The sequence below is a fragment of the Lupinus angustifolius genome, chromosome LG08 (genome assembly GCF_001865875.1).
Source record: "Lupinus angustifolius cultivar Tanjil chromosome LG08, LupAngTanjil_v1.0, whole genome shotgun sequence".
Taxonomy (NCBI): domain Eukaryota; kingdom Viridiplantae; phylum Streptophyta; class Magnoliopsida; order Fabales; family Fabaceae; genus Lupinus; species Lupinus angustifolius.
The window spans coordinates 20,165,106-20,177,309 of NC_032016.1; the positions used below are offsets into that span (position 1 = coordinate 20,165,106).

At 34.9% G+C, this 12,204-nt stretch overlaps 3 protein-coding genes across 3 annotated transcripts; 2 read left to right on the forward strand and 1 right to left on the reverse strand.

Annotated features, from left to right (window-relative positions):
- LOC109353982 (pentatricopeptide repeat-containing protein At2g33680-like) lies at positions 908-4,579 on the forward strand. Its single transcript, XM_019596337.1, has 3 exons — positions 908-3,634; positions 3,723-3,910; positions 4,510-4,579. The coding sequence occupies exons 1-3, from the start codon at positions 908-910 to the stop codon at positions 4,577-4,579; spliced, it is 2,985 nt and encodes a 994-aa protein (XP_019451882.1).
- Positions 5,787-9,052, forward strand: LOC109355066 (cytochrome P450 CYP72A219-like). Its single transcript, XM_019597982.1, has 5 exons — positions 5,787-6,190; positions 6,937-7,154; positions 7,350-7,594; positions 7,847-8,234; positions 8,544-9,052. The coding sequence occupies exons 1-5, from the start codon at positions 5,908-5,910 to the stop codon at positions 8,967-8,969; spliced, it is 1,560 nt and encodes a 519-aa protein (XP_019453527.1). The 5' UTR covers positions 5,787-5,907; the 3' UTR covers positions 8,970-9,052.
- LOC109355074 (glucan endo-1,3-beta-glucosidase-like) lies at positions 9,484-11,020 on the reverse strand. Its single transcript, XM_019597998.1, has 4 exons — positions 10,869-11,020; positions 10,131-10,159; positions 9,767-10,001; positions 9,484-9,668 (listed from the first exon to the last, which is right to left on the reverse strand). The coding sequence occupies exons 1-4, from the start codon at positions 10,915-10,917 to the stop codon at positions 9,643-9,645; spliced, it is 339 nt and encodes a 112-aa protein (XP_019453543.1). The 5' UTR covers positions 10,918-11,020; the 3' UTR covers positions 9,484-9,642.

Here is a 12,204-nt window from a genome sequence, read left to right on the forward strand (position 1 = left end):
GGCTATATTTAAAACTTTTCACTTTGAATTCATGTACTTGTTGAAATCAGTGTGGCACATAGATAAAATGCTTTCCTAGAGTGAGATTGTGCAAGACAAGTTATACTGAACTCGCCTTTATATCATTCAGCAAATTGAGATATCATCCACTTTAATTATTTGAAGGAAAATATATCTCTACTGATTAACTTTAAAGAGAATGATTTCTGAATATTTGATTAGAAATCTAAGTAGGGACACTGTCCAATATTGATAATTAAGTTAGATATCAAATGAGAATTCTAGTACAAAGTGTAAACAATTTAATCGATTAAACCTATTAGTTGGACCGGACTATGACTTACTACTTCCATTAAGAAAGAGCATACTTATTTTATCCTATATCTTAATGAAATTTAAAAAGTTGCACTCTTTCTAAGAATGAAAAGTATAACAATAACGAAAGTAAACTAGCCATGTTCGCATTTTACTTTGTATAGGTTGTGGTTGCAGCCATGTAAATGGGATTTCAATCAAATCATTGCCATTGGATGAAGGAAAGACTTTCATGGATCACCATAATTGTGTATAGCATCCAAAACTCAGCAATGTAAAATCAATATCACCAAAACAAACATTCATCACAATAGAGTTACTACCAACTCTAAAAGTCAAATATTCAAACACACAAGCAAACTAAAAATGGGTTCACTGTACAATCCACTTCAACTCGTGAGAAGAAAGTGACTTTGGTGCTTGCTAGTAGTGGAATGTGGATGAAAATGCAAATTTTTGGTTTCAAAATGATGAGTTAGGGTTTGTGAGGTTCAAAAATGGTACAAATGAAAGTGGAGGAAGCTGATGAACAAATGAACAATCCAAAATCTACTCGCTTAAGTTTCTCACTCACCCATGTTTGACACCGAGCATGGTTCTCATCAATTCCACTCAAACCAAACATGTCTCTACCAAGCTCCCATTGTTTTTCAGAACCCACTTCACCACTTCACCCAACAAGCCACACCTTCCATTTCCACCACTCTATTCGAAAACACACTCACAGCTCCAAAACAATGGAGGGTTCTGCTTCCAAGACTGTGTCCCCCTCTTGCAACACCTCAGGGATCACAAGGACATAAACTGTGGCAGAACCCTTCATTCTCTCTTTATCAAGAGTGCCTTAGACAAAGATGTCTTTGTACAGAACAATATGGTCAGGTTTTATGGTGATATTGGAGAAATCGTGAATGCACATAACGTGTTTGATGAAATTCCTGATCCGAGTTTGATTTGTTGGACCAGCTTGGTTTCGTGCTATGTCCATGTGGGGCAGCATGAAGTGGGTCTGAGGTTGTTTTGTGGACTTTGTCGATCCGGGATGCACCCCAACGATTTTGGTTTCTCTGTGGCACTTAAGGCGTGTAGGGTGATGCGTGATCACCTCATGGGTAAGCTCATTCATGGTTTGATAGTCAAAACTGGATTTGATTCACATGATTTTTGTGGTGCTTCAATTCTTCACATGTATGCTGAATGTGGAGATATTGAGAATGCGAGGAAGTTCTTTGATGAGGTTTGTGTGGGAGAAACGTGTGAAGCATTGTGGAATACTTTGCTGAATGCATATGTGCAAATGTCTGATGTGGAGGGAGCTATGAAGTTGTTTCGCGAGATGGGGCACTCTGTTGTGTCACCAAATCGCTTTACTTACACAATCCTTGCTAAACTCTGTGTTGATGTGTTGGATTTTGAACTTGGAAGGTCTGTTCATGGCCAGACTATTAAGATTGGGGTCGAAAATGATGTTGTGGTCGGTGGGGCTCTTGTTGACTCTTATGCAAAACTGGGATTCTTAGAGGATGCTTGTAAAGTGTTTCATATTCTTGAAGAGAAGGACAATGTGGCATTATGTGCTTTATTGGCTGGGTTTAATCAGACTGGAGAGTCTAAGGAAGGACTTGAAATTTATATTGCTTTTCTTTCTGAAGGCAACATACCAGATCCATTTATTTGTGCAACTGTTATTAGTTTGTGCTCAAATTTGGAGACAGTGCTTGCTGGTACCCAAGTTCACTGTGGTATAATCAAACTTGGCTTTAAGATGGATTCATATCTTGGTAGTGCCTTTATCAACATGTATGGAAGCTTTGGGATGACTTCTGATGCTTATAAATGTTTTCTTGAGGTTTGCAATAAGAATGAAATATGTATAAGTGCCATGATGAATAATTTAATTCTCAATTCGAATGATTTGAAAGTTTTAGAGCTGTTTTGTGGGATGAGGGAAGTTGTTGCACAAAGCAATAATGCAATCAGCTATGTTCTACGGGCTTGTGGGAACCTTTTTATGCTTAAAGAAGGAAGATCATTTCATTCTTTCATTATTAAAAATCTTTTTGAAGATGACTCTAGGTTGGGATTAGATAATGCTCTTCTTGAGATGTATATTAGATGTAGAGTTATTGATGATGCAAAGTTAGTCTTCCAAAAGATGCAAATGCCAAATGAGTTTTCCTGGAGTACTATCATATCTGGATGCAGTGAATCAGGGCAGTTAGTAGAGGCTCTGAGGATCTTTAAAGATATGCTTCGATTTTCTAAACCTAGTCAGTTCACCTTAATTAGTGTTATTCAAGCTTGTGCAGAAATAGAGGCACTTGATGTTGGAAAACAGGTCCATTCTTTTATTATGAAAGTTGGATTTGAATATTATCCATTTGTTGGAAGCGCCCTGATTAACATGTATGCAGTATTTAAACACGAAACTTTGAATGCGTTCACGGTATTCTTGTCCATGAAAGAGAAAGATCTTATCTCTTGGAGTGTCATGTTAACTTCATGGGTCCAAAATGGTTATCATGAGGAAGCACTCAAGCTTTTTGCAGAATTCCAAACTGATCCTGTTTTTCAGGTTGACGAATCTATCTTATCCAGCAGTATCTCAGCTGCTGCTGGCTTAGCAGCCCTGGACATAGGCAAATGTTTCCATTCTTGGGTTATCAAACTTGGCTTTGAAATTGATCTTCATGTGGCTTCTTCCATTACAGACATGTATAGTAAATGTGGAAATATTAAAGATGCCTGCAAGTTTTTTAATGCTATCAGTGGCCACAATTTAGTGTCTTGGACAGCTATGATATATGGATATGCGTATCATGGTCTTGGGAAAGAATCTATCGACCTGTTTAACAAGGCTACAGAATTTGGGTTGGAACCTGATGGTGTCACCTTCACTGGGGTTTTAGCTGCATGTAGTCATGCTGGACTGGTTAAGGAGGGTTGGGAACATTTTGAGCACATGAGAAGTAAATACAGCAGTGAAGTAACAATAAATCATTATGCCTGCATGGTTGATCTTCTTGGTCGAGCAGCAAAATTGGAAGAAGCAGAGGTTTTGATAAAGGAAGCTCCATTTCATTCAAAATCTCTTCTTTGGAAGACTTTGCTAGGTGCTTGCTCTAAACATGAGAATGCTGAAATAGGAAACAGAATATCAAAGATGCTGGCTGATATCGAACTAAATGAACCCTCAACCTATGTTCTACTGTCTAACATTTATGCATCAGCATCAATGTGGAAAAATTGCTTAGACTTGAGAAATAAAATGATAAAAGGAAGTGTTAGTAAACAACCTGGTAGTAGTTGGATTCAGTTAGTAGGTTAGAATTACAGACCTGAAAAGGAAAGTGCAGCATTGGCTAATGTGGTTCACCCTTCAATAGACACTGGTGCTTTTGTAACAGTTGATTATGCCCACCCTATTTAATAAATCTCAAGTCTCCACTTTTGAGAGAAGAACTTCCAATAAGCCCTACATAGAAACGCAGACCAGCGATAACGGGTCTGTTTACGAATCTTCTATTGAATCTGCAGTTGAATCTTCTGGATACAAGGCTACCTGTTCTCCCTCTTCAAGTGGAGAATCAAATGTGTAAGAGAAGGTCTATTTATTTTACGTGGATATTCAAATGGTATACATTCTCAAAACTGATCATCACTCTATCGCTGAATTTGAGAAATAATTGCTATTCTGTGTTGGAGGAGAAAACTTCAAAGATGGTCAGTGTGAGTGGCAATGGAGTTCATATCTATGAACAAGATGAACCAAGAAGCATAATGTATGTGGGTGATGACTATCAAAGTTAAAATGCAAATGCATTTGTGCCAATTTTAAAAACTATGTATCCTCAAGAAGTCCGAACTCAGAAGGCTAAAAAGACGTCACATCCTCCAAGACCAAATGTTATAAGCCACTACAACAATAACGAAAGTTTTAATCCCACGAAGTGGGGTCGGCAAATGTTCTATAAGTCACTGAAGTCAACAGATTTATGTTGCATGAAAATGGAAAAGAAAGGGTAATTCCTGATGAACAAAGCTTTCAGATTAATAGGTTTCATGTTAAGTCACTGATTTTGTATAAGTTTCTAAGATTAAACCCATGGATTACTTCGGTAACTAGAGTGGTAGCAAATGAAACTAGAGTGTGAAGTTTGACATTACCTGCTGAAGCACTTGCTAATGTACCAGCCATGATGGTACACAAGATTCTGAACTATGGGGAGATGATGCAAAAGAGTTGAAGACAGAGATTCTCTAAAGGAGTCCTAAAGGCAACATAGGGTCAAGCTTCATTTCTCCCTTTCGGATAGGGTCCTCGAATATGCATCGGCCAAAAATACGCTCTTCTTAACGCCAAAATGGCTTTGTGCTTGATGCTACGACACTTTTCCTTTGAGCTTTCCCCATCTTATACTCATGCTCCATTCTCAATTTGGCACGTCAATCATCTTACATAAGCTACAGTTGGAGTTTATAACTTGTATATATCATTTCATCTATCTTCTATCTCATGTGTGACCTCTAGTTATATTTGCTTAAGGTGAAATGCTATATATGTTCAAAGAAAATCTTCCTGGGTTATATACACTTAAAATACTTGTGTGTTGTATGCTTGTTCCAAACTTCCAATGGTGTGGATTCTTCTTTAACATTATAATCAACAGAACTAATGTCTGAAACATAATTTTGTCATAAGGAGAAAATAACTAAGAATATATCTTATGATAACTGTCTAAATTCTTCAATATTACATCAAGCTTGGATTCCTAAAAAAGTTGGTCTCACACGGTCCATCAACCAATGTAAAGGAATAAGGTGACAATGTTGGAAAACCTTGAGAGAAAAATGCTTCACCTCTAAATATTGAGTTATTGACACTAGCAAAGTATCAAATCTATCAACAATTTTCTACAGTATAACTTGTGACGAGTTGTTAGCATATTATTATTTCAATTAATGATAAGGAAAAAATAAAATTGTTGATTAATGTTAGGGAATATGAAGTGGCTTAAGTAAGTATGTGATCAAATAGAACAGGTTCATATGACCTAAGGGTTTAATGAGTGAATCTGTTTATTAAAAATCTCAGCTTCTAAACTCTTAAGAGTGTATATCCATAATGGCAACCATACTCCATTCATCAAACTAGCATTGTTGATGGTATAGGATAAACATGACTAATGAAAAATGAATTTAAAAAGACTAAGATTTGGAGAAACATGATAAAGTTGAAAAATTAAATAAAAATCAGAGGAAAAAACATATTTGGCATTTTTTAATGTACAAAAATAGTTTCAATCTAAACCAACAAAAAAGTTGACACTGTAATATACGTCATCAAATCATGTCATAAAATAGTCCTCTGGGAAAAATACAATGATAAATAATTTTAAATGTTTGTAGTGCAATTATTGAAATAGTGAATAAACTCCTATGAAGAAAAAGGGTCATTTTGGTGTATTATTTTATTGTACAATCTGATATTATTCCACAAATCACTCCAAAATCTTATCATTCTGAAGTGTTCTCTTTGGCTTTCTTTGTTGGGTAACTTCCCTTCTCCTATCACACCAAGAAAAACAAAGAATGGGTGCAACATGGATCACAAGTGCTACTATCATATCTGCAATAGTAATAGTTTCTCTAACATGGGCATGGAAGGTGCTGAACTGGTTATGGCTTAGACCAAAGAAACTTGAGAGAGTGCTAAGAGAGCAAGGACTTAAAGGCAATCCTTATAGGATTTTGGTTGGAGATATAAGTGAAATGTTGAAGATGGGAAAGGAAGCCAAATACAAAACCATGACTCTTTCTCATGATATAGGACCACGTGTGTTACCCTTTGTCCATCAAAGTGTAAACAAACATGGTATATGCAACTATGTTTCCAACTCTTAGTATCTGCAACTGCATGTGTCTTTATATTTGTCTATTTGGGTCTGTCAAATGTTTTATACTTTGTGTTACTACCTATGACTAAGTTTTGTTATAGGTCTAAATAAAACAAAATAAATTTAATTGGAAATTTGATAGATTGTAATTTTTTTGAGTAGTCACAGGACTTTGGCACATGGGCTTGAAACAAAATGTGGAATAGATGATATTTTCATGAATTAGATTCTTATCTAGTTTTGTTTTATGGTAGTTGAATTCAATGCTGTCAAATTCACAATCTTTTCTATCTTCATGCCTTTTTATAAGTTAATTTTGAATATGCTTGCTGGGGGTAATTTGGTTGCATCAAACAATGCTAGCATATAAATCACTTAATGATATGAATCTGGAAGGTGAGAGATTTCTGTTATCAATGGTATTATTGTGTACTCTTTGCAATGAGATTGCCTTTTAGATTAACCAGAGAACGAATTTGAGGTCGCCTTTTCATCTAAAAAGGAAAGTAAGCCTTTATCTCACAACATCCATGATTTCAGTCTCTAATCACTAGACTATTATTTGTTCATACTGTAGAGGTAGACTATAGTTTGTAACTAAAGTAAATTCTATATAGAAGACATGGAAAATGCACATTTTATTCAATGCTATTATTTGCTTTATTGCTTATACTAAACCACTAGTTTAAGTCTTCTAAAGTTGCTGAGTGCACATGGTATGCAGGGAAGAATTCTTTTATCTGGTTTGGACCTGTACCAAGATTGACCATCACAGATCCTCAGCTAATCAAGGATGTACTTAACAATATACACAGCTTCCCAAAAGCTAGCATAAATCCACTTCTTAGGTTACTAGTTACTGGTCTTGTAAGTCATGAGGGAGATAAATGGAGCAAGCACAGAAGGATTATCAACCCTGCATTCAATATAGAAAAATTGAAGGTTACTTTCCCTTTGCTAGCTCTAGTTTGGTCGTTTACGCTTTTGTTAAAACAATTGCCATCAGTACACTTTCGAGTTTGGTTTGTGATTTTTGTGTACTTAGTTTGATAAACTAAAACTAAGCATTTTTTTATGTTCTTCACATTTACTTTGAAACATGGAATTTTTACTCCTTATTTCTGTATTCTACTGCAGATTATGTTACCAGCAATCTTCAAAAGTTGCAGTGATATGATTAGAAAATGGGAGGAAATGTTGTCTTCAGATGGATCATGCGAATTAGATGTATGGCCTTTCCTTCAGAGTTTAACTAGTGAAGTCATTTCTAGAACAGCATTTGGACATAATCATGAAGAGGGAAGAAGAATATTTGAACTTCAAAAGGAGCAAGCTGAACTTATGATGAAAGTTGTGTTGCAAATGAACATTCCTGGATGGAGGTATGATTACTGTGTACTTGTGAATTATGTGACAATAAAGCAGAAACAAACTTATTAAGAATCAACCATTAGCAAATAACATTTGTCATTGAGAATCAAAGACATCTTTCATACGGTGCTCGATGCAGCAAATATTTCGATGGGAAGATATGGTATCTCAATTTTTCAACTCGCAATAGTGAAGTTCTAGTTGTTGGAAAACGAACTTACTTTAACTATTGTTGGAAAAACCTTAAAGTTGTTTATTTGTAGGTTTCTACCAACTAGAACACATAGGAGGATCAAGGAAATTGACAGAGATATACAAGCTTCACTTAAGGGTATTATTATGAAAAGAGAGAAAGCAATGAAAGCAGGTGAAGCTACAAAGAATGATTTATTAGGCATACTTTTGGAATCAAATCACATGGAAGTTCAAGAACATGGAAATGATAAGAATGTTGGCATGACACTCGAAGATGTAATAGGGGAGTGCAAGTTATTCTACTTTGCAGGGCAAGAGACTACTTCCAATTTGCTTGTTTGGACTATGATTTTATTGAGTAGTTACTCAGATTGGCAAGCACGCGCAAGGAAAGAAGTCTTACAAGTCTTTGGAAATCAAAAACCAGACTTCGATGGACTAAGTCACCTCAAGATTGTAAGTATAGTATCATTCTCTTGAATCTCGATAATGATTAGTGTTGTTGGACCAAATTGCGATCGGGGAGCTTCCAACCACTGGGGAGCTCCATTATTATTGGAGCATGGGAAGAATGAGAGTCATAAGTGAGATACCACGTCTTGAATCAAAATTTTAAGGTTTGGTTCTATGGGCCTTTCTCACTTATAAACTCTTTCACTCCTCCCCTTATATCCAATGTGGGACTTCACACTTGAATAAACCCAACAAGTAATATGTCATTATTGATGCTTACTAGTTACTAATATCATAAATCTTTTGCATTAGGTCACGATGATTGTGTACGAGGTTCTCAGGTTATACCCACCGGTAATTGGAGCTTCTCGAGCCATTAATAAGGATATAAAACTTGGGAACATGACATTACCAGCAGGAGTGCAGGTTTCATTGCCAACAGTTTTGGTTCACCATGACTGTGAATTATGGGGTGATGATGCAAAAGAGTTTAAGCCTGAGAGGTTTTCCGAAGGGGTTTCGAAAGCAACAAATGGCCAAGTTTCATTTTTTCCATTTGGATGGGGTCCTAGAATATGCATTGGGCAAAACTTTGCCATGCTAGAAGCTAAGATGGCTTTGTCAATTATTCTGCAACATTTCTCATTTGAACTTTCTGCAGCCTATGCTCATGCTCCAACAACTGTACTAACTCTTCAGCCACAACATGGTGCTCATATCATTCTACATAAACTGTAAATATAATAAGAAAAAGGCTCTTCATGTATAATATTTATCAAACAGCACTGCTTTGAAACTTTAATTACATTCCAAGATCCTTTCTGGATAACACTGTATGTTTGATTTCTCTTACATTGCTATATTGAATCACTTTAAGCCCTTGTTGAGATTTTTCACCAAAATATGTTATTGTATTAAGTTTCACATTGCCCAATATTAGAATAGAGGAAAGATGTCAATGTTATATATTCAACGCTCTCAGGGATATAAGCACACAATTGGTCAAACCCCTTAATAAATCTCGTCTTCTTCTCTTCTATTTATTCTTATGCATTTCACTTAATTCCTTGCTTATGGCTAACGTTGTACAATGATCGATTTCATGCACCAATACTCACCACTTCCTAAAAAGTAAGAGAACCTCATCAAAATAGCTAGTTATTATAGAAAATAATAAAAAAGGGACAAATCCATAGAAGTTGATGGTAGCAACTGTCCAGAATTTTGAAGAAATTTCCTCATAGATTAGCAAAATTTGATTTCACTTAGCAGAGTACATACCATAGGTCGATATTAAGAATTTAACTAAATCAAGTCCATTACCAAAGATTACAACAATAACAATAACAACAAATGCACTACTAAATATTCCCTCCATGAAGCTAACCCACTTTGATGCATACTCCAATTTCTAGGGGTAAATGCAGCTACCATAACCTGCAATTTAAATTAACATTGAAAAAATTCTTTTAGCACAATGTCTTTGCAAACATATAAATTGATTTCAACACTTTAACCAATCCAATGTGACTTACTAGGATCACTCACTACTACAATGCCAGAGCCCTTGAAATCACAATTCCAGTGGTTTCTTCCATGAGACTGATAATAGAGATTCATCGCTACCGAGGCGTGGTTATAGAGATTGTCCGGGGCAAAGCAGGGGCAGCCCTTCTGCAGGATCTGGCAATCAACTTGAGAGCAGGCATAGTTGATGTTAACCAAAAGGGTAGCTTGCTCTGTTGAAGGCTTAGCTACACACCAAGTTCTCTGTGATTCAATTTGATAAACATTCTAGTATCAAGGTATAGTTTATTTAAATCAATGCTCAAAATGTATGATTCCAAACACACTATATTTGTTCTTCTTAAGACAGTTGATGAATTTAGTTATAGTTACCTGTCCATTAACCATAATCAGAATCCATCCTGCATATGTCAGAAATAACTAAATAAATAAAGAGATCAAAGATAAATCAATATACATAAAGAGATATATTCCTAATACTATACCAATATACATAAAGAGATATATTCCTTGAGATCAATTATGAAGTTTTAAGTACATAATTTAGCTAATGCAACTCTATGTTAGCAGGAATTCCAATTCCAAATTTGTCTATAGAATTAAGATAACCTTATAGATCTAAAAACTAGGCTTAGGAAACTCATCAAAATGAATACATTCTGAGTAATTATACTAGTCAGTAGAATATGCTTTGTAGAGAGAAAATTCAAATGGAAATGGTTAATAGTATCATGCAAGAAACTGTGACAAACACAACTCAGGTCCATTATTAATGTAATCAACAAATTTGAAATACCAATGTGAATGAATTCTCATTGTCATTGAACAACTACCAAATCTTTTTTAATTTGTTTCTCTTTGTTTATAGATATTGGAACTGTTGATTAGTATGACTTAGAAGCTATTATTTTTCTATTCTTTAGGCAATAAAGAGTCAATATGATTGTTAAGAAATATTTTGTCATTCTATATAGGAGCATCATGCTCCTTATGCTATTCAAGTAGTAGATTTTTCTTTTCTGCATCAGTTTTCCTTTTTATGTTGCATAAATAATGTGTTTTGTACTTTTGTTCGCTACATAACCGACTGGAATAAAAGTTGACACATACCTGATGAGATAGATAAGAGCATAAGAAAAAGAACAACCACTCTAGGCATGGTTTTGCTGCCAGAAGTAGAACTAGTGCTACTAACAGCTTTGAATGTGATTAAAGCAGAATGATGGAAAGAAAGAGAGAGATAGTGAGTGAGAGTGTGAATGGTTTTGTTGATCAGAAAATGGAACCTTTAAAAAGGAGGGGGTGGGTGTATGACTCCAATGCAAAGCTTATAATAAGGTGAGGTGAGTAATATTTTTCTTGAATATCAAAATAAGGATATCTTAAGGTGTCCTTTTACTTTTTTTGATATATTTCTAAAATGTGTGTATATAAGAAAGATACAAAATAGATGAGAGAAGAAAACAAATGATACATTAAAAATGATATTGAAACCAATGTATGTTCAAATAACAGTACTCCAAGGCCACTTAAACATACCTCTAAGGCCTAACAGGTAACTGTGTTGGGACAACATGTAAATATCTTGTTGAGATACACAAAAAGTTTGTTTAACAGTATTAAAAAGATTATAGTTGTGGATTCGCTACAGAAATTATAAAGTGAGACATTATACATGTGAACATGGATAAGGCCGAGACATTTGCTTTTCTCAACTTTACAATCAATTAAAAATAATATATGGTCTCTTTCTTCAGTTGGCAACTTGTGTGTACTGGCCAGATGTACAAACTCATAAAGTTACATGGTTAAGAAGTTTCTTTAATAGAGAAAATAAAGGTTTGAAAGCTATAAATATTGAAGTCTTCTCTTCCATTCATTTTCATCTAAAAACTTAACTCAGAAACAGAACTTAAATCGACTCAATGAAAATACAGCTGATTTTATTAAGTTGATAAATCAATAGTCATTTGGTAGTAGTTTTATACAAAAGCAAAAAACATAATATATCTTCTCAGTAATTACTTTTTTTAGTGAAAGCATAGGAGTAAGTTTTTATTTTCACTGAATACCCCTTACCATGAACCCTTGTAACACTAGAAATCTATTAGTGGTGCTGGACAATACCACTGGTCAACAAATCTAACATAGTTTTAATTTTGTTCATTCTAATGCTTTTGATTGATTATACACTAACTTAGATTAGACTATTATTAGATAAATCACAATCTTAAGTTAAATCCCAATATAATGGGATTTATTTTATACATGAATCTTCCCTCAGCTGATGGAATATTTGGAGTGAAAGGAACCATAACACTATTTTTTTTGTAGAATTCAATCATGCAGTAATGTGGGGCAAAAGGACTATAAATGTGATCACTGGGTAGGTATGGCCAATGAAGTTAACTAAAAAGCAATGGTTTCAATAATGGTGGTTCAAAGA